The sequence below is a fragment of the Acipenser ruthenus genome, chromosome 4, assembly GCF_902713425.1.
Source record: "Acipenser ruthenus chromosome 4, fAciRut3.2 maternal haplotype, whole genome shotgun sequence".
Taxonomy (NCBI): Eukaryota; Metazoa; Chordata; class Actinopteri; order Acipenseriformes; family Acipenseridae; genus Acipenser; species Acipenser ruthenus.
Window position 1 is genome coordinate 61,643,467 of NC_081192.1, and position 23,039 is coordinate 61,666,505.

General features: G+C 37.3%; 1 protein-coding gene across 2 annotated transcripts in view; it reads right to left on the minus strand.

Moving 5' to 3' along the window:
- gmds (GDP-mannose 4,6-dehydratase) overlaps window positions 1–23,039 on the minus strand; it is a 412,968-nt gene that overhangs the window by 215,240 nt on the left and 174,689 nt on the right. For both annotated transcript variants that reach the window (XM_033999923.3, XM_033999922.3), the window contains one exon: window positions 5,262–5,389. In XM_033999923.3, coding sequence (XP_033855814.3) covers window positions 5,262–5,389 — 128 coding nt within the window. The remainder of the gene's footprint in view (window positions 1–5,261; window positions 5,390–23,039) is intronic.

The following is a 23,039-nucleotide window of genomic DNA, read 5'->3' on the forward strand; positions in this document are numbered from 1 at the left end:
ACTGAAAATAGTTGACAGTCTGTCAACTTTAAATTTACTTGGAAATTCCTTAAAGTTTATTACTAACGAGAAAGGCACTGTGTCGTATTTTACTATTCAACTTGTACCATATTCCATTTCCCTTTTAAATATAACACATATCATTTATTGAGTCAGATGAACTGTAAAAAAAAAATACACATGGTACATAAACTCTCACATCACACAGACATTTGTAGTGGCCATTGAATTAAAAGAATGATGTATAACGTGCCTGTCATGCCATTCAAAATATATTTAGAAGCAATTAGGAACAATTTTGATGTCAAGACCATACATCAGTGCACCAGGGCATATGGTTCTGTTTATGTAGAAATAGTTAGATTATGTCATTTTAACAGTGGCATGTTTTAATAACGTCACTGAAAACACCACAGGCCCAGTAATTAAACTTTGCACGTAATGTATCAATTAGTTCAGCTCTGTGTAATTTCGACAGCATATGTGCAATGCATGTTATTAACAATTTGGAAAATTGTAATAATTCCTCCACAAATTCATAGTAATAATAAAAACATGTACGTAGAATATGTGCTTAATGTTCAAGAATGTAAACATGTCAAATATACACTGGTGGTCAAAATAATGGTGTCACCAGCCTTAAAACAGAAGGATTTTATCATATGCATACTCCTAGCCTACTACACATTTTGCATCCTTAAACAGCTAATCATCTCCTCTTTAAATCTGAGCAATATATTTTAATGATCAAGTAATCACACAAGTGCAGTACTGTCCAAACTGCTTTGCATTTTTAGGAATGTAGAACTAAGGCTGGGGCTATTTTATCACCCAATTTCCCCACTTAGACCCCTTACTAAATATCTTGGTAACCCTATATATGTATATGTGTGTATATATATATATATATATATATATATATATATATATATATATATATATATATATATATATATATATATATATATATATTAGTCTTCTCTTTAAGTATATGAAAAAGATTTTAATAAAAATCTCTCCCACAAATATTATATATTTGGTACCATAGAGTGAATGTGTGGGACAATTGCTCTTCATTTTACCTGAACACAACTGTGACTGCCAAGACTGGTACAAAATTCAAAGTAGACCACGGAGTTGCCGCTGTCAGTCGTAGTTGGTAAATGCCAAGCTAAGCCATAAAATACTAGAACCTCTGCAAGGCCAACCACCGCCAATCTCTGAAAACTGACGCGGACTGTGCTGCTACTGGTTGATTCTACATATCGATTGGCCTTCACACCGAAAGAAGATTTCCCTGAAACACGACACGTCTTTTTGTTGTCCAATTACTGCTGATAGCAGCCGATATTCGGGTTCATTTGTGCCACACCACACGGGATCTTTGGAACTAAAGACCCTGTGTTATACTGTAATTGTGTACTGTTTGGGTTATTTTGGTGTGCTCTTTAAATGATAAGTAGACTCTCTTTAAGCATACTGATGAAAACAAATATAATACCGTATACCTTCAAATGAACTCCACAGCGTTTATTTTAAATTACCTAAAACAGCTGCGTCGTTAATTAAAGGGCCATGTTTATTGGAAGTAGTACGGTTTTTGAAGGCGGTGACCTTGTTTTCGAGGGTGCCATTTATTGGAAGTAGTACGGTTTTCGAAGGTGTTCAAAGAACCTTCTATGACTTATATATGGTAGCCAAAGGTGCAGGCATAGCATGATAAGCATGACAAAGTCATCATACAGCTTATGTTTCAATTTGAAAACTATTGAGCTCGCAGATAAGAAGGGCAATCGAGCTGCTGCTTGAGAACTTTAAGTTGATGAACGTTGCGTTAGGTAATGGAGAAAGTAAGTACCTCAGCTACAAGAAGTGTTGACATTTTCACAGGGTAAACGGAAAAGGTTTTGTGGTGGCAGACGTTGCCCTGCTGATCCCAACATGGAAGAGCAACTAGTCAACTGGATATGGCATCAGAGACAAAACCAGTTAAGAGTAACATGAAAATCAATTGCATTGAAGGCAATATCGATGTCCACAAGCTCCAGCTAAGGCAAGCCGTGGTTGGGTTGGAAATGCGTGGCTCCAGATATCATCCATTGCACAAAGAGAGGAGAAGTAGCCAAGTGTGCACTGGAATTCCCATTATTACCGGTACACCCAATGGCGACGCAAACAAAGAGGATCTAAGCATCCATTCAGATGAGGAAAGTAAAGAAAAGGACAATGAATCGGAAGAAGTTGTTTTTGACTTTGACTTTTTTTTTCTTTTGAATAACATGTGTCCAATATGGTAAATCTGTTTCCTGTTTATTTGTTTGTTGTTGAGTGTGGCATTTATTTGAGGGCAGCGTCTATTAGAAATCTGGTAAATGAGTGCAGCATTTATTCAAAGGCGCTGTTTATTCCAAAAATAATTAAAATAATATTATATTCATATGTGTTTTGCTGTTTAATTCTGTTGCATTGTCACATCTAAGGTGACAAAGTCAATTGAAAATCTTCAGCTAAGTTGAAGGTTAGCCAGTCACAATGTCTTCAAGTCATTCATAAACCTAAATTCAACTGACTCTGGGGTCTAATTCAAAGCAACATTTTGAACATTTTTTGAGGTACTACTGCACTTAAGATTTGATTGATCAGTAAAATCCTTTGCATATTTTTAGAGGAGACGTTTAGCTATTCACAGACACCAAGATATTTAATAAGTAAGGGGTCTGAGTAGGTGTGGCAGGGCGGACACCCTACACACCCTACACCCTACACATGAGAAATATGTAGTTTTATTGTGTATTTTTGGGTTAATTGTTATAAATTGATTTAATTAATTGTTTAACTGCTGTGGCGCTCCGCCGGGGACGATTACCTGTCTGCATGGAGCAGCAGCTGAAAGCAATCAGCTGTTCCGGCAGGCAGGTGGGCGTGTCTCAGCGGAGCATCAGTATAAAAACATAGCATTCACTATGATTGGGGCTGCTGCAAGGCCTACCGTTTTCACGGCACCTTTGATTTATAGTTTGTTGTATTGTGTTTTAGTGTTTTTTACAGGTCTTGTACCGTTGCTGGTAGCGTCACATGGCATTATTGTTTGGTTTTTCTTTGTTTTATGTGTTAATAAATACTGAGTGCCGTGCTGGCGTGTTTCACTGCACTTCTGTGTCTCCGTGCCTCCATTCTGGCTCTCACCTGCCTGTCTGCCTGCTTCAGTGCGGGAACAACACGCAAGAATGCCACAGTAGGATAAAAGGGAAAATAAATGTACCACCGTCAGTCAGCAAGACTGGTTATATCATAATTTTGACTGCTAGTATATATATATATATATATATATATATATATATATATAATTTCAATATGCTTCAATCAATAAAACATGAACCTTCTTTTACAAATGTGTTACGCAGGGGACTGTTACAAATTATGTTGAAGATAATTACGGTTTATGAAAAACTTGCATATACTTTTTATTAAGACTAGCAAGATCTACTTCTTAACCACTTGGTGAACCTTGAAAAAATGTGTTCTTGATCTTCAATGCTACACAACAGGCATATACAATAACTGGCCTTTCATGGATTCTTCTAGAAGTTAACAGATCCTTGCTGTAACCAAACTACGGTGTTTTCTTTAATGATTAGGGATTACAATTTTGACAGTGTAGTTACTTTTTAATTTTTATTAATTTAAATATCAAGCCAAGCATCAGTTGCTGTTTCAGACCCAAAAAATGAGACTGTTCAAGCTGGGTGTACTTCAATTCTGCACAATAGCTTTAATTTTGGGAACAATTAGGCAAGGTTCTCTTTCTGCAAACCGATAATTAACCCTTACAATAATCAAGTGTTACCCTGCTTAATCAGGCGGGTTTGTGACAGATCATGCAGTAAAATGCTAAGCACAAACAAAAAATCAATGTGGCACCACTGTAAATTAATAGTAGCTGTAGTTACAAATAGTCACAGCCATTAACTGCCAAAATAATTTACCTTTCAACAACACCTGCTCAAGTTGGGTTAAAGATATTCCAGTGCGGTAGGTACAACAGAGGCAATTCTTTTTTAACACTAGCAATGAAAAAAAATACAGTAAGTACCGTTTTTCATTTATTAGTGGTAGACTAATAAATTGATTTATTTTTTTCCCCACAAGCATGATATAAAACCCACATGCATTGTTCAAGTAATCACATACGTTTGCAGAATCGCTTCTTTTAAAGATGTCAGTGGGTTTACTTTTTCATGTTTTTTTTTTATTTTTTTAGCTTCTGCTTAAATTGCATAAATGTCTGTGGAAGCCAGAGTCTGCATCCCAGGGATGTATGATTCAAGTGGACAGAAATAGTATTGTAAGCACAGGAAACCTGCTAGGATCTAACCGAGGGAAATTGACTAGCCAGGTCCAAACACTTTTTTTTTTGTACTTTGCTGCTGTCTAGTGCAGTAAAACTCTGTCTACAAGAAATGTTTAAATGTGGTATAATGAAATTATAATACAATATTCCCATTGAGAAGAGGCAAACGTAAAAAAACACTGCAGAATGTCAGTGAGTTTAGCAGTGAAGCACCATGTTTGTTTAACTGAAGATTATTCTCCTACCTTGTGGTACTCATGTACTGGTATGTTTGCAGGCTGTATACCATATTTCCTATGATACCTCATTTCAGAGAAATCTGGCTGTTTGTCAGTAAGTATGTTTTCTTATCGCTGGGCATTTTTTCGGGTTTTAGAGGGAACTCTTCTTACGAGTAAAAATTTCCATTAGTTATAACATGTGGATATCATATCAGCCCTCATTGTATATTTTCTAATGAATTGTGAAAATACTGAAATGAATTTAATTCTAAATGAATTCATAAGTACATTATTTTTTGCTGTGTTAACAACATGCATATTGCACGGAGTCACAACTTTGTTCCTTGGGATTCCCATACCCCTTTGTGTCTTGCTGACCACTGGCAACTATATATATTAAACAGACAGCTATTTTGCTATCATGAGACATAAGATCAGTCATGTCTGTCCTTTTTTTTTAAAACCTCAAACTGTAAGCAGCCTTCTCCGCTACTAAATTCTGGGAAATCTTATACAGTCTGCAGTGTCCCAGCAGTGGTCCACTCCTTCCTGGCACCAGTTCACAAGAGACTCCATGCAGATCAAATATTTCTGTTTGATATGAAATAGGAAAACATACCCCACAAGGCAAAAAAAGGATGTGTGTGTGTCTGTTTTCAACAACCCCAAAGAGCTCTTCCATAACTTACCTCAACATAGTCCTTGGCATGACCCCAGTCTCTCTTGGAATCAAGATTGCCCAGGCTGAAGCATTCCAGCTGTCCAAGATGAATCTTAGCCACGGATCGGCTAATTTTCCGAGTCACAAAATTAGCCCCTGTAACAATAAAAATAAATTATATCATGCCACCACGCAGACCAGACAATACAGTGCCGTGAAAAAGTATTTGCCCCTGTCTGATTTTCTGCATTTCTGTACATTTGTCACATTGTATTTGGTCAGATTTTTTTTGTGGGTTGTAGTAATACATAGAGGGAGTCTGAGAGAAAAAATGACACCAAAGTTGGTGCTTCTTTCATTTGTTTGGTGTGCAAGGTAATCAAACATGCAATCTCCAGGTGTGAAAAAGTTATTGCCCCCCCTAGTTAACTCAACCCAATTAAATGGATGATTAGGGTCAGCTGTTTGAGTACTTTGGTTAACAACTACCATCAGAGTGAAGTTGTCAGCACACAGGTTCTAGAGGCACATCAAACAAAAGAAATTCCTGAAGACCTCCGGAAAAAAAGTTGTTGATGCCTATCAGTCTGGAAAGGGTTACAAAGCCATTTCTAAGGCTCTGGGGCTCCACCGAACCACAGTCAGAGCCATATTGTCCAAATGGAGAACGTTTGGGACAGTAGTGAATCTTCCCAGGAGTGGCTGTCCTGCCAAAATCTCTCCAAGAGCAAGGCGTATTGAATATTTTGATTTCTAGATAAAAGTTTAAATGAATACAATGTAGATCTGTAAAAAGTCTTACAGAACTAATCAGAATGGAACTTTACATGATTCAACCAGAATTAGCTTATGTGATGCTGACACGGCACACCCATCAGAAAAATAGGCACAGCTATCAAACAAACAATAAATGCCCTATATTGGCATTTTATTGAAATACAACTGTGACCGAGCCATGTAGAAGGAGTTTTCATGTTGGTTTGCAGCAGGGTCAGACTCCAAAACTTCTGAACCCACTGCTGTGTTTATTGTTTGTTTAAAATGGCAACAGGCAGCACAATTTTTATAATTTTATATTTTCATAAAACGCAATTCCTTATTATTATTATTATTATTATTATTATTATTACTACAGCTATACCCATACAATTCCAATAACTAACTACCCACATATGATGTGCTTTTGTTCTAGCTATCAAGAACACTTTACACTATTATGGACCTAAGCCTTAACGCTTACTTTTTATTAACATAACAACATTCTTTATTCTAACAATTTTTCCCTGGCCAACCACTATACCGCACACAGAGAACTACTGCTATGGCCAAAAGTTTTGTATCATCTAGAATTTTAGAATTGAGACAATAAAATATATAAAATTATATTATATATATATATATATATATATATATATATATATATATATATATATATATATATAATTTATTTAACATCATGTGATAAGATGTGTCATCAATTGTCTTCATTAATTTGTAGGACTAGTCATAAAACAAAAGTACAATTTCATATAAGTTCAACTTCTACCTAATCATTCGGGGGTATAATGTTACTCATTTGTAATAGTAATGTTAAACAAAATGAATGTAAGCTCTATTTTGTTAAACTTCCACACCTATAAATATTCATTTTAAGTACAACCTTCATAAAATGTATTTAACACAGTGACCTAAAATGATATACCAAATGATCAGTCACCTTTCAAAAATTATTGTCCAATGACTGTATAGTACAAACCAGAATTTTGTTTTATCCATTTGACTGCATCATTTATTAAACTAAAAGACAAAAGTTTGTCTGGCAACTACTGTTTCAGAAATTCCATCCAGAAATCTATATATTTTATCAACAACTGTAATAGAATAATGTAAAATTGAACAGATTTGAGCACCAACATTCTATCTGCATGCCAGTCAAAAGTATATTTGTTTTCCAGACCCTGCATTAATGTAGACAGTTGTTTACTGTAACATAAATGATAGATGTAACCTTAATTACATTACATACTAAATGCAAAATAACACTGGTAACTAATATCAATATGGCTAAATTAGCTGCCCATTTCTGTTGTATGGGCCTTGAATCTGATGTCGTAAAGTACCTGACTAAAAATGATCCACATAAACAGGTGGTTTTGCAATTTAACGACATCAGTGAAATGTAGTCTGATGCGAACCATCCGTTTATTTTTATCTCAGACATCTGGATCGCCTGAAAAATTTCAAACTCGGGCGTCCTGTGTCATTTTACTCCAGAGATGCCAACTTATGAAAGCAGTAGCATGTGCCGAGCAAAGTGAGGCGGAATTTTTGCTGCTAGCCCTCAGAAATTAAAAGGTTCTTAGGCTCTGTTTTTTGAATTTTTGCTGTTCAATCTATAATTTTGGTAATTGTAAACACACAGCATTTAGAAATTAAAAAAAATATACATTTAAATATTAGTAATGAAGAGCGTTTTAGAATCTCAAGTGCTATCAAACCTGGACTGAAATATTCAACCTCAAAACTTTCTAAAAATAACTATCAAAATAACAACACCTCAAGAAAGATTTAACATAATGGGCTCTATTCTGATGAAATGAGTGCAATTGCAAATGCAGTGGTTAAAGTCAACCGCGTCTGCCCCACAGGGAGTGGCTTCTCCAAAAGTATGATTCTGATGAAATTAAAAATCCAGCACAAGCGTGTTTAGTGGCGCACTGAAAGCGCCCAGCCAATCAATGCTGAGTAGGTTGGGGAATCTGCTATCCAATCAGGGCCAGGCAACAATCCCTTTAAGAGACAGAATGCACTTGCGTCACCGCAAGGCTCTGATTTTGAATGTAGACGTGGCGATCATGTCGAGCGGCAGTAGCACAGAGCAAGAACAACCAGCGCAAGTCAACCAGCAAACAGCAAGTGGCAGGTCACTCGCAGAGAGAATACGTAAACCATGCTTCACGACACACAAGATTGCTATATTAACATCTGTTAACATTCATTCCTCCACTACTTCTGGTCCTGGCTATTACCTGTGCCTTACATTATTGCTTTATGTCTGTTTCCCAATTTTTTCTTTTGGTTCTGTGTCATATGTGTGGTTTATGTATTCTCTCCCAATGGCCTGTCCTTGTATGTGCTGACTAGGTCCACATGCTGTATATTTTCTTTATGTCCCATACTTTTTGTTTCAATAAACCAAATTTAGCCTAACTATGTTGTTTCTTTTGTAATGCATTAATGAAAATAATATTATATACCTGATATACCCTTCCTCTCAAGGGATGAAATTATAGTAATAGCAAGCATATCATCCATGATTATTAGGGGTCTACTGAAATCATTTACATACAGAATTTACATATTTTTTTCCCGGGTAGGTTATGGAATAAAATTAGGATTTCGTGGACATTTTGCAGACCTGTTTAAACATTAAATAAACCCGAGTAGATAATATTTCAGAGCACTATAAAAGAATACAAATAGTGGTACTTGCTTCCTTATTAAAGTGGAGTGCTGTCATTTGTTAAAGGCAAGCACTCAAAATCCCCCAGCAGTTGCTGCCGACATTCTCTGTTACTGTGTTGTGAAGACTTGTCCATACATTGAGACTGAGCGTTCTGCATCCACTGAATTGGTTGGAAGTGTAAAGTAATGCTTTGCCAAGTTATACAGATGTGGAAATCGATTAGAAACCATCCCAAAACTCGGTTACCCTCAAGGACATCTGGTATTCTTTAATAAAGGCTATATATGCAGCACGTTCATTGTCACGTTGTTTGTCCCATCAAGGAATTCATTTTATTAGTACCTGTTTAGCAGCCTCTGTAGTAGCCTTTCGTTTAACACTAGAACTGCCATGGTAGTTATTTTGACAGGTTTGGATTTAAAATGTAAACAAATCTGCGTACTGTCAATGCAATGCGGTTGTCCTTTTTTTCTTTTGTTATTTTCTTTCTTGCTTTTTTTTTTTTTTTTTTAACGGACAACTGCATTGCATTGACAGTACGCAGATTCGTTTACATTTTAAATCTCATTAATCCTGCAGCGGTTCTAGTGTTAATATGTGATTCAGGGCAGCAGTGTGGAGTAGTGGTTAGGGCTTTGGACTCTTGACCGGAGGGTTGTGGGTTCAATCCCAGGTGGAGGACACTGCTGCTGTACCCTTGAGCAAGGTACTTTACCTAGATTGCTCCAGTAAAAACCCAACTGTATAAATGGGTAATTGTATGTAAAAATAATGTGATATCTTGTAACAATTATAAGTCACCCTGGATAAGAGCCGTCTCTTTCTTCTTTTTAGTTCTTTTTCTCTCTAGCTCTTTCTGTCTTTAGCTAATTTTCTTTGTTCTGTTCTCCTTCTTTCAGTCCGACCCTGGTATCCAGCTCCCACTCCCTTTTATAAGGGAGCTGGAGGGAAGCAGTGCCCGCTCCAGCCAATCCGGAGCTAGATACCTCACCTGGCTGGAAAGTCCCAGGCTGGAAAGTCCCATTCTGTTAAGTCCTAGGCTGGCAGCTGTGGGGAAATTCCCCAGCCCAGGGATCCATAACCTTCTAAAAGGGAGGGGTCGGGGGCCATAGCCTGACTGCGGGTAACCTTGCTGGGTGGAAAAGTACAGGCTCTCCTGTTCACTCCAGCGTGCTGACCACGCCCCCGATCCACGGGGCGCCCACTTCCTGGTTGGTGACGATCAGTCAGTGCGCTTGGCCCCGCCCCTCTCACCAGCCTGCCTCGGGACCCGCTGTTATAATACTTTTTTTTTTTTTGCTTTGTTGTCCATTTTTGGTATTTTACTTCCAGCTGAAAACTGGATTTTAGCAACCTAAATCAAAATAACAATGCACCACTGACTTTTAAAAAAAAAATGTTCTTTGATTTCCTTTTTCTGTGTCAGTCCAAACTACAGAGTGACAAGGGAATGAAATGTGAGTTTTGTCCCATCCTGTCTCATAATATGTCCAACTTGATCTCCAATAAATTTAATTAATCCAATTATTTGCTGAGGTTTTACTGTAAAATTTAATGTTAGTTGCAATCAACGATAGCAAGATGCAGTGGGGTTAGGGTTCCCACCTCTGATTTACAAAAAACCGATTTACAAATAAATAAATAAATAAATAAATCATATACTTTGATGACATTTAATGTCCCGGGAATTCTTACAGATTCCCCAGGACAGCTACCTCAAAAAGAGAACAATCTAGGCAAAACCACAACAGGTGGCAACCCTAAGTGGGGTTGAATTGAATGGGTGGGCCAGTGACATCACTAAATGGGGTGTGTCAATTAAAATGAGTGTCATTGATACGAGGGTTATCGTGTGTCTTGGTAAATATATGAATACCCAGAAGTCTGAGTATGAATTTGATTGATTTCATTTTACAACATCTCATATTGATTGGTTTAATATTACAATAACTAAAGTTCTTGTAGCTCGTCTGACTAACTAAAGTTTGGTACTGCTCTTCCCACAGCCTTCTGTCTTGCACCCACTCATTCCCAGCGCATTCAGTTCCACTCCCATCCCTTCCCATGAGATGTAAAACTCATTCCCGGTCCCACCCGTTCCTGCCAGTTTAATTTCCATTTCCATCCATTCCAGCAAACGAAGATAAATGTATTCCCGTACCATGGGAATCCCGCACGAATCCCGTCCTAATGTCACTCCCAAATGCAAGCAGTTGCTACTTAGGACTGCTTTGCTTTTTATAGTGTGTTCAATTGTTAAAGTTCCTGATTGCGCCACTAAATAAAACTGGTTTCAGCGGGTCTTAACGCAGTGCTCAGTCTATTTGGGACCCCATTGCACTGTCATCAGAATCGCTTCGGATTTGCGCATTTGCGCTGTGATCAGAATACAGCCCAATGTTTTTTATTTAAATTTTTACTACTCTGCAACTGTCAAAACAAAAATGCTGTGTAGTATCCAATAATTAATTATTTAAAGTGAGTTAAACCTCAAAACCCATTTGCACAAACATACAGTAATGGGAGTGTCAGATTTTGCGTATTGCTGGTGCTTCTTCGTGCCCACGTGAGTGATACATGACGCCCACCATGTTTCACAGAGAAGTCTGTCTGGCAGTATTCACAGTAGACGTGAGATTCAAACACTCCACTTCTTCTAATGCATGACCATTCTCTGGTAAATTCCTCTCAATATTTCTGACAAGCCAACCTCGATCTTTTAGATGCAGGAGAGTGATATTTTTTGTTTGATTTGCGATTCCTATTTTAATAACTGATAAGTAACCAAGTAAACATTTGGTTGACAATGATAGCAAGGCGACATTTGCACAGCAGTTTCTGAAGGACCCCTAAACTGCTTACCAATCAAGCTAGCTCAGAGCTTTAGTATGTCAGTTAAAATGCCACTGAAACTGTCAGTGAAATACAGTATTAAAACAATTCATTCATTAAAATAAATAAACAGGAAAACACACACAAGGTATTGAAATAGCATTACATAAACGATCAAGGTGTATCCACCTGTGGCGGAGTGTCCCGCCCCTTTGTTTATTATTTATTTATATAATGATTTTTATATGTTTTATATTACGGCGAAGTGCCGCGTATTTGTTGTTGTTTTATATTTATATTTTAAAAACCTTGTGAGGATGCGTGACTGATCAGCTACTGATTATTTAACTAGCTGACAGTCACGCATCCTTATTAAACTTGTGCAGACTATGGCTGAAGGGTAATAAGATAATCAATAGCTAGTGTTTTGGTGTTTGTTTTGTTTAAACCTTTTGTTTTGTTTATTTAATAAAATAGCTGAGCGTCGTAGCGCTGCAGTTTCACCACCGCCATTCCTTGTTTTGGTTTCTGTTCCTGGTCCGTGACGTCACCACCCACCGGCCACTCAACAACTCGGACACACCATCATGTACTTATTTATTTAATAAAAATCATAGTATTATACCCCAGTAGCTGCTGCGGCCAAGTAGCTGTTGGCATTGTTACTCCCGTGCGAATCGACCATGTCAGTGTGAGGTATGAGGTATTCGCCTCAAAGTAACATCAGACTTTACAATTAATCATAATATAATATTAAAATTGGAACGAGAGATTCTACAGTTCAGTAAAACGCAACAATTGGGCATAACCAAATTGGGGATCAGGGGAAAATACTTAAAAAACGGATGCTTTGAATGGTGCATTTGAAGATATGTGTGGAAATACATATCACTCAAGGGACGAAATGGTTATTATAGCCTTTGGAAAAGAAGGTACAACAAAATTAGTTATTGGTTCATTGTTTACAAATCATGCACAAAAGCATCTTCTCTGTCCTCCACTTTCGACCAACTCTGAGGACACCTGATTTTTAGTCCTGTGCGAATCATGCTTATGTATATTGTGGTTGGTTTTAAGAACGCCACATCAGATGAAAAGGTAAATTACTATACTATATACTTACTATATAAGGCAATTGAATGTACTATGAGAACTTGATGTGGTTTAATCACACCCTTGTAATTGTAGTTTTATTATTCGATAAGACTATAGTTGTATACATGTACTGTGAAGCCACCAGAACTAAGCTGTCTCAAACCCCTTGCCGTACTCAAGCCATGTCAGTGGATATTTTCCTAAACGTTAACAAAAATTAATCACCATTGTATCCTTCCAACTTAATTGTAAACACTAATCATTTAGTGAAAACATGCTTACAGTTATCTATAGATACAGCAACACGAAAATGCAGTGTTCTTTACACAATTTTCTAGTGTAAAACACCACATCATCGTGACAGTCTGGGTATTCAATTACACAGAGAACAAGCAGAAATATATTGTTGAAAAAATGTAACCACAATTATGTAAAACTTTGCATCATCAAAAATTCCTTTAAACATAAAATGCTACTTGCAGAACTGTTCTAGAAAAATAAACGTATATTTCTGTCGCACAAGCAAAGCATTGACCTTTTTTTAAAGGTGTATCAGGTTGAAAAGTAAATTACATTTTTTTTGAAGATGAAGCATTGTCCCATATGCAACCAGTTCTGAAGTCAAATGAGGCAACAATAGTGTAATACAATAAAACTTAACATAACCAATAAAATGAGTTGGGTTGCTTTTCTTCTTTTTTAATACGTCTGCCTTTGAAGCTTTCTGCTGTGACAAAGACCCTCTTGTCTCCAGAAACACTGGCAATAAGATGTGGGGATTTCTCTTCGTAGCTGGTTTCCAAGACTCTTGGCATGTAATTCCAGCTTGTTAAAACATATACATGTTTCATTTACTAAAAGAAGAAAAAAAATCTTTATTTTTAGTGACATGTGAGTTGATGAAGCCGCGCCACAGACAAAGAGCCTATTATGGACCTTTTTGAACCTTAAAAGATAAATGCAGAAACACAGCTGACATGTATTACTGGATTTAAAGCAGGTGTCTGTCCCTGTTTTGATACTGCCAGAAACGGAAATCTAGAACTAGAAATAGTTTATATTATAGATTCATATCCGGTTCGTTATTTATATTAACCCTTAGGTCCTCGCCAACAACGTTTGGCGTTCTCTGAATTAAGGAATCTTCAAGGAATTTGACTTAATAAAAATAAATAAATAAAATAAAAAACTCCAACTTTCCAAAAATTCAGAGGAAAATATTTTAGCCCTAAGTGAAGTTAAATGTACTGCAATAGTTGTATTACCGAGAGTTCCAGTTAGAAGAAATAAGCGTGTATGAGGAATATGTTGTCTTTTTTACACAAACATATGGAAAATATTTTAGTGAGCCAACCATCTCCCAAAACGTAATCAGTTTTCTATGAAGTTAATGAAAGTTTAATGAAACATGGAGGTTACCATTGCAAAGACTTCTTTCTTGGGCAGGAAAATGAAGAGGCCTACCGCTGCTTTTGTTGGACAGATTACTTTTTTAATATGCATGTATCTGAAGAACGGTTTTATCAATTCAGGGATAACAAGATACAAGGGATTTGAGAGGGGTAAAACAGGCAACACATTTCACACTCAATCCCAGCCAATACTTGTCGGGTGGTAGTATATACACACACTCCAACTCAACAACAAAGAAGCCATTGAGGCATGCCATCATTGTCATCGGTTGATGGGTTTCTTCTCCCTACTCTGAACCCCATATGAACCACAGGCTGGCGGGTGCAATCCTCCAGCAGACCGCCATCTGCTGTTCCAGTAAACATGGTGATCTTTGACACCCCCTCAGAGGGTTGCCTGGGCCATGGCTCTCGCACAGACAGGGTGTAGAAAGGAAGGACACTATGAATGCCATGGCTGACAAACCAGACTACAGAGATCAGAGAGATTATGCCTCATTTGCTCACCGAGCACTGCCAAAAGCAACACCATTTAACTGCAGGTACTCAAAACCCAAGAGGATTTTTTTTTTTCTTGTTCAGGAATCTGAGGCTTAAAAGAGGGCTATTCATAATGTAAATTTGGTGGGGAGAACTAGCACCTTTTGTCTCTTTTTTTCTTCTTTTACTCCAGCTCAGAGGGCTAAAGGACACATTCCACTGGAATTATGAGGAACAGGCTTCCAGGTGCTTACAAACGTTTCCCTGATGTGTGCTGCAGCAGAAGTAAGGTTAAAAGGCTACTGATCTTGGGTTATAGTTGTGTTACATGGGGAGCTTATGTTAAGGGCATGTTAGCAACAAGACCACCTGTTTAAAGAAAATATATGTCTGGTGTTACGCTACCTTTTTTTATCTCAGGTTATCAGATATGTGCACACCAGTCTGTTTAATGACAGTGTAGTTAAAAATATAATTTTTGAATTTATTTTTAAACTTGTCAGTCTGTAATGTGGATCATAACCACTGTACTTCCTGGCTCCAGTACCTGCAACATGTGTGTAACAGAGCTTAACAGCCTTCCTCTGCACTGTGCTGGTAGAGAAATATATATACATACATACATACACACACACACATACATACACACTTTTCATTTGTTTCATTTTTGTACACTGCAGTTATACCTCCTTTTTCCTTTCAAAAATTAAAAGACACAGTAAAAATGATAACTTGAAATTACACTACATTTAGAATGACATTTGTATAAAACAACTGATGAATCAGCCATGAACATGTTTATTTACATACTACTCCAGATGCGATATCACTAACGCCTATAATAGATTGTCTGTTAAACAGTGTATACCAAATTAAGGGGCTATAGCTCTACCCCCTTGTATTACATACCTCTAACAAACCTAAACCAGCAGATTGTAAAGAACGACCAGTGTGTACAGTTGGCGCTCCAACCTATTTGTAAAAACTTACAGGTCTGCAAATCCACCCTAGCTTCCTAATACCCTATCCAATTATTTGCTGCTTTGACACTGCCCATTGTAAATGGATGGCAACTCACTGATGAGTGTTTAGTGATTTAAAATTAGGCTAGAAACACTAGAAATATGTATAGGGTAGAGTGGCTTTTCAGCATGTGATTAAGTATGGTGCATAGGTAGCGCATTTCAGTTAAAAATAACCATTTAAAAAAACACATTAAAAAAGTAGAAATTAAATGTGCACTCATGTTAACATCAAATGCATTGCACATGCCTGAATCCCCTGGTCTAATTGGGATCCGGACTGCTGTACATGGCTAATTAAAGCTCCTACAAAGCCCATTTCTTATAAAAATTGGTGCTAATTTGTTTCTTTTATGGGCATAGCTAGACACATGGCTTAATCTCTGTGGTATTTAAGAAGTGTAAATCTAACAACTGCAGCTATTTAACCTTCAAACCCCCCAATGGAAAGCTCAATACATTGTGTAAAAAAAAAAAAGCAGTATGTGGTTTAAATAAAAAAATAAAAAAACATGAGAATGGGTAACAAGCCAGTTCAATCGCATCAGTGTCTTGTTACTGGAAGCCAAAGTTTCAGATCAGGACTTCCTCGACAGTTATGGTGGACAAGGCGACATAACTATAAAACTAGATTTCCTATTGTTATAAAGCCTTTTTTTGGCAACCTTGATTAAATGAATCTCTATTTTCAGTTATTCTGCATTGTTGTAGTAAAATTATCCAAAGTTGAATTCTTAAAAAAAATAATAAATAATAAATAATTCAGTTAAAAAGTTTAACTTTTTGCTCTAAAAAGATGCTGCTACTTGTTTGCAGTCTGTCATGTTTCAACTAGTCATAAGAAAATCAATTTAGATATTGAACAGATAAAAAAAGTTATGAGCGGCCACTGTTGAATGTATGTACTAAGAGTCGCCATGGAAACAGCTGGAATGATTACGAATTTGTAGGCCCGTCAGTACCAAAATACTACCAGTAGTTTGTCCCAAGTAGAATAAAGAGGCTTAACAGAGGCTCTAGAGTAAGTACCCCCATGCGGGTCCTGTTCTGTTCTGTTCCTTCCTTCCTTCCTTTAAATGAGCAACGCATGTTCTCTTGCGTAACAGACTCAATTAATTCAGTATTTGGTAGCACTGAGTAACACTGCAATCTGAATAGAAAAATCTGATCAATTGGTGAACTCTTCTGACACTGAATGGTGTCATCAGTGCTTGTTCTGAAGGACTAATGATTTTTAATTGCAGCACTGTTCAGCTTTTTTCTGGTTTCTGAAGCACCCTGGAATGCTTGTAAATGAAGGACACTATCCATTGCACATGTGACTAGAATGGAGACAGAGGCACTATATTTCTTACACAAATAAGAAATATAACCCAATAAAATGGCCAGTGGTTGTCTTAACAGTCTTAGTGACTACAGTGTTTAGGTAAACAAATGGAGAGAAAAACTTGGCAGGATTGCTTCAGCTGCCAATTGATACTTGCAACTCTTTCCCACAAGTATGCAGATACCGGCACAGAGAACCTAGTGCTGCATGTCATTCCCCAGGAGTCCCACTTACCTGCTCTTTTATCAGCCAAGAAAAATGAAAAAAATAAACAAATACCCACCGGATGTCATTAGTGCTGCTAAAATGGTATTTTAATTCATTCAGATTCTTGGTTTCCAAGACAACCAGGTAATACAAATACAGGTGTGGAGAATGCTCTGTATTCAAGTACAGTTAAACAACGCTGTTTAACCCGGTACAAAAACGCTGCTGATTGCAGTAACACACTAACTGGCCAAAGAATTATAATGGCCTGCTACCAAAGCCCACAAAACATAGCTGCCAGCGTATTGTGTGAATTTTTTTTTTAAATTAGTAGTCGCCAGTTGTTTTTATTTATTTTTTTATCATTTTCTCCCAATTTAGAATAGACAATTATTTTTAGGCTCAGCTCACCGCTATCACCCCCACACTGACTAGGGAGCGGTGAAGGCGAACATACGCTGTCCTGTGCTCCCATCCACGGTTGGCAGTGGAATAGCCTGGACTCGAACCAGCGACGCCCAGGCTATAGGGCGCATCCTGCACTCCACGTGGAGTGCATTTACCGGATGAGTCACTCGGGAGCTCCATATTGTTTGAATAACCACAGATTTGGACCACCATAGCATGACTTGCACATCCTGAAGACTAGAATATGACCACAAACATTTACATACACTGCAATATACATGTATGGGATTTTCTAAGTTGACTTACAGTACATTCTCTAATTCTTTGTAGAGGCTTGCTAATAATGTTGATGTAACATCACCTTCCTAGGCGTGAAGTCTTGGCAATTGTACAGCAATGATTTATGTTACAGCTTTTGAATTTTAATATAGTTTGTGATTGTTTTATGTGTTGATTTTCATTTTGTCTGCTGGAATACTTGGATGCATGCGCTCATGTCTGGGAGAGTTTAAGCAGAAAACAGATATAACCAAAAACTATGGTATAAACAAACATTAATAAGAAGCCCTCTGTCTTTACACTTTGCTGCGATATGCAATGTTTTACTATTCACCAATATACAAACAGTATTTTTTGTTTTTGAACTTTTTTTATACATTGCATTTTGTGGTCAATTATCAAAAGTGTTGCTGTTTATGCATTTGATTCTGTACCGTCTGTGATCCATTGCATAAGACTCATTTCATCGAATGCTCTTAGAGCTCCTCTTCTCAATTAACAAATCATCAAAAATGTAATTAAAAAACAAACAGTGCAACAAAAAATAAAAACCTGTCTATTAAATTACTATTTAATAGGCCTTTTTTAGTACATAACGACACTTACAAGTCATTATCCAAATTAAAACACTCTAAAGTACCCACTTCAAATCCCTTTAAACAGAAACCGACTTCTGCTACTCACCAGTTTTAGGATTTATTGAAGAGTGCAAAGCTGTGGGAGAAGATTTTACTTAAAGAGTAAGTAGCGGGTTCTGAAAAATATAGCATTATTCATTCCCACATGTTGCTACAACTGTTTAAATAACATACCTGGAATTTTTCTTTTCATCCAGACAACTTTTTACACTTCAGTTTAAACAATTTCAAAATGTCTACCCTAGTGCACTGATAGTGTAAGGATTATTGTCAAACAGGTAACACAGCAATAACAATCCATGATGTGATATGGAACAGAAAAGCCAGAGCACTTGCTGTTCTATATATATATATTTTTAAATCCTCTTCCTGCAGTGATTTAGAGCAGTGGTTCCCAAGCCTGGTCCTGGACCCCCCTGTGTCTGCTGGTCTTCATTCCAACTCTCAATTACTTAACTAGACCCTGAAATGAACAGATCATTTGCTTAATTAAAACTTTTTAATTGTTTTCAGCTCTTAAACAGTTGCAGATTTCAAGTTAGTTATAAAATTGTATAGTTAACTTGAAATCTCCAACGGTTTAAAAGCCTATGACTATGGCTTTAAAGCAGCTGAATTAAAATCTTACTCTTGATCACTTTAAATTTGTTTGTCAGAAAAGCATGGAGTTATTGTTTATACTTTTTAACACCCTCTGGTGTAAAAAGAGTTTGTTCTATTTCAGCCTACACCTCAGGACAGATGACTAAACTTACCTGAGCTCAATTAACTTCCATTCACCGGAACTGTCAACATCTGTTAACACAATAGGGCCTTGGCTGATTACACAATGAATGAGAATTAGAGTTGAGACATATGTAGGATGGTCTCCTGTTCTAGAGCTGTAGGCTCACTGTTACATCACCATGGAGAATTTCAGCTGTGTCACTACATGCCTTTTGGACCAGTGCATGGGCAGGAGAATCCATTCTCTTCCAACCCTTTGCACACAACCTGGTTTATTTCATCCCCACAGACAAGACAAAATGCACCACTGAACATCTTGGTAATTCTTGTGCCTTCCCACTGCATGCTAAAGACCTGTCCAAACTGTGCTACTCAAATTAGAATGGAGCTCAAAATGCCAATTAAAGTACTAATTTTATACATATTATTTATCAAAATATCCTCCTTTGGCTATAGTCTTATAATGAGGTCAGCTTCAGATCATCAGAAGATGTTATGTCACGATAAATGGTCTTTACTGGCTTGTAATTTTTAGTCAGGCATTTAACTGTTGTCTATGTAACTGACTGCACTCAGGCATATGCTGTTCTTAGTGGATAGTACTTTGGAAGGTAAACAACAGCTGCAGTCGTAATAGTATGTTCCTCATTAGGCTAGCCCTGAAATGTAGGGTACTTATACACACCAATAGAGCTGTGTTTCAGCTCTGGAAGCACATCATTATATATATATATATGAGATGTCTACAGTCACTCAGTACTGTCGGACAAACTGAAAAACCTACCATCAGTACTACTAGTAGAGCTATTATTTTTATTATTATTTGTTTATTTAGCAGACGCCTTTATCCAAGGCGACTTACAGAGACTAGGGTGTGTGAACTATGCATCAGCTGCAGACTCACTTACAATTACGTCCCACCTGAAAGACGGAGCACAAGGAGGTTAAGTGACTTGCTCAGAGTCACACAGTGAGTCAGTGGCTGAGGTGGGATTTGAACCGGGGACCTCCTGGTTACAAGCCCTTTTCTTTAACCACTGGACCACACAGCCTCCCAAGTGGCTAGACATGGGCGTGTTACCAAACAGTGACTTGATTTAATTGAAAGAGAAAGAACTGAAAAAAATACCAGAAAACAAACAGCTTGGGCAATTAATATTTTTTGAGTTAAAGGAAAAGAATTTTGAAGAAAACACTTGCCAGAGAATTTTATGCAAACGTCAAAAATAAAGAGGCATATCGAGTTATATTTCTTTGAGAGCTGAAATATTCAAATCAATTACCAAGGAAAAGACTAATTATTATTATTATTATTATTATTATTATTATTATTACTACTACAATTGCACAATCTTTTTTTCCAAACTTCGTCCTCAGTTTATTTTCACGGAAGCATTTTTAAAAACGCTTTTTTGTGTACTCATTTTATAGAGAAGATCGTTGTTATGGAGGACTATATTTATAGAACGTTCATTTTAGAGTGCTTATGTGGAAGGATATGTAAAAAAAAAAAAAAAAAAAAAAAGGAAAGCAGTTGTGCCTATTTGCTTGGTGCTCCCCAAGGTTGCCCCAATTGTTTCTACTAAGTTGACTTGTGTTTTTGATGCAAGTTTGATCCGCTTTTATTGTGCCTGAAAAACACAAGCCAAGTTAGTAGAAACAATTGAGGCAACCTTGACCGCCACCACTTTTACAGTTGTACCTATTTGCTGATGACTAGGTTCATCAGGACCTGCCGAAGGGATACTGGCCGAAAGGATACTGGCTGAAGGGGTCCCCTAACCCGCAGCTCTAGAGAGAAAATTGCATTTTCAACTCTTGATGGTCTGTTCCACTTTATAACCATGCCGTTTGGGATACATGATGCGCCCGCTGCCTTTCAGAGACTGATGGACTGGGTCTTACATCCACATCGTGAGTATGCGGCAGCGTATATTGACGATGTGGTTATTTACAGCTCCCCCTGGCGAGTGCATCTGGCTAGGATTACAGCCGTCCTTCAGTCTCTAAGGGTAGCCCGGCTGACAGCCAACTTGAGAAAATGTGAATTTGCCAAAACAGAAACTCAATATTTGGGATTTATTATGGGAAATGGACGGGTGAAACCTGTTGTCACCAAAGTCCAGGCTTTGATGGACGCGGCAATCCCCAAAACCAAGGCTCAGGTGAGGTCTCTACTGGGGTTGGCCGGTTATTACCAAAGATTCATCCCCAAGTATGCCACAGTGGTCAATCCCTTAGTTCAGGGGTTCCCAAAATGTTTTTACCCGAGGCCCACCTGTTCAGCTGCATTAGGCACTGCGGCCCACTATTAGCTCTCCTTGGGAAAATGTCAAATTAAAAACATTTTATATACCGAGCATCAAAAGAAAATGATCAGTATTTTAACACATATTTTCGAACAAAAAATAAGGTATATAAATGATGGACATTGACTAAATGTTTTTGGTTTCTTTTTAATCAGTCGATCATTCATCCTTGACCATGACACGCTTGAGTGACTATGACTGAAGCATATTTACTTAATCACCTAATTAGTGAGACCTAATTATTGATATAGATATGCAGTAATTTGAGCCATTGAATTGCATGCTTGAATAACAGCAATAAAGAAAATCACAGAAAAAAAACAATATGCCACGTCTGACAAGAGAGCAGCGCCTTCCTGCAATCGGCATGTTGGAGGCGGGACGAGGGCAGCGTACTGTGACTCACCGTCTTGGGTGCTCACAGCCAGCAATTTCAAACCTGGTGAGACGGTATAACCAGACACACTCTGTCAATGACAAGCCACGAACTGGGAGACCAAGAGTCACAACACCTGCCCAAGATCGACAGATCATTTTGCAGCATCTTCTTGATGTCAGTTGTTAATCAGCACAATAAAAAGTCACCGCATCTGCTCTAAAACAGAGTTTGTCATTTTTCGATCACATCTAGTGACTTTTATCCAAATACAAGTGATACATTTCTTTTGATGCTCAGTACATGTTTAAACCTGTAACATTATAAATAAACCTTTAAATTAGGCACCTTTGTATAACTGAAAATTTTAGAAATGCAGTTATTTTTTTGGTCATCAAACAAGAAAGAAGTGCATGTCTCTAATTATTCCCATTCATAAACACCTGAACAGGAATCACTTTGAGTAAACCAGTACACTGTGCACAAAAACATAACTTAAATCCTAGTTTCTGAACACTGTGTAATTAAAACGATCAACCGTTACCTCTCACGCTGAACTGTCATGCACAAAAAAGACGAATGTGCACAAAACAGAGGGAAACGAGAGCCTTGCAGAAGTTACTTTTTTCACCACTATTCTATGCAACTTGCAAAATTACATTTCAGATGGCTTGCAACACCCCCCCCCCACAAAAAAAAAAAAATAATAATAATCCGAGCGCAGCTGCACCACTTAACCAAAAGAAAACAAGATTTATGGCTTTGATTAATAACTTGATTTAGTTACTACTGAAACATATATCAAAGTTTTAAAAAACATACTCAATATTTTAAATGTTAATAGCTATTTAGTCACAAAAATGTATTCATCACAGGCATCAATTGAATTTTTTAATGAATGTCATCAAGTACAAAAGTTAATATGAAAATGTTTCTACAAAAGAAAAAAAAAAAAGAAAACATTCCAGCATCTCAAAACTGAGCCCACGGTACAAATGCATTCAAACTCCTGTTGCTGACTTCTGTGTTCTTTAAACTTTGCAAAATATATTCTTTGGTAGCGGATTAGACATATTGTAATTTTATTAATACTGAACACACTTTTTATATCTGCCAGCAGAGCGATCACATGACCTTAACACTGCCCTATTGTCAGAGCTCTCGCTCTACATCCCGCCTACAGTTAGGCAATCTGTTAGCTTTGATTTGTGAATTTCTGCAATCGATTG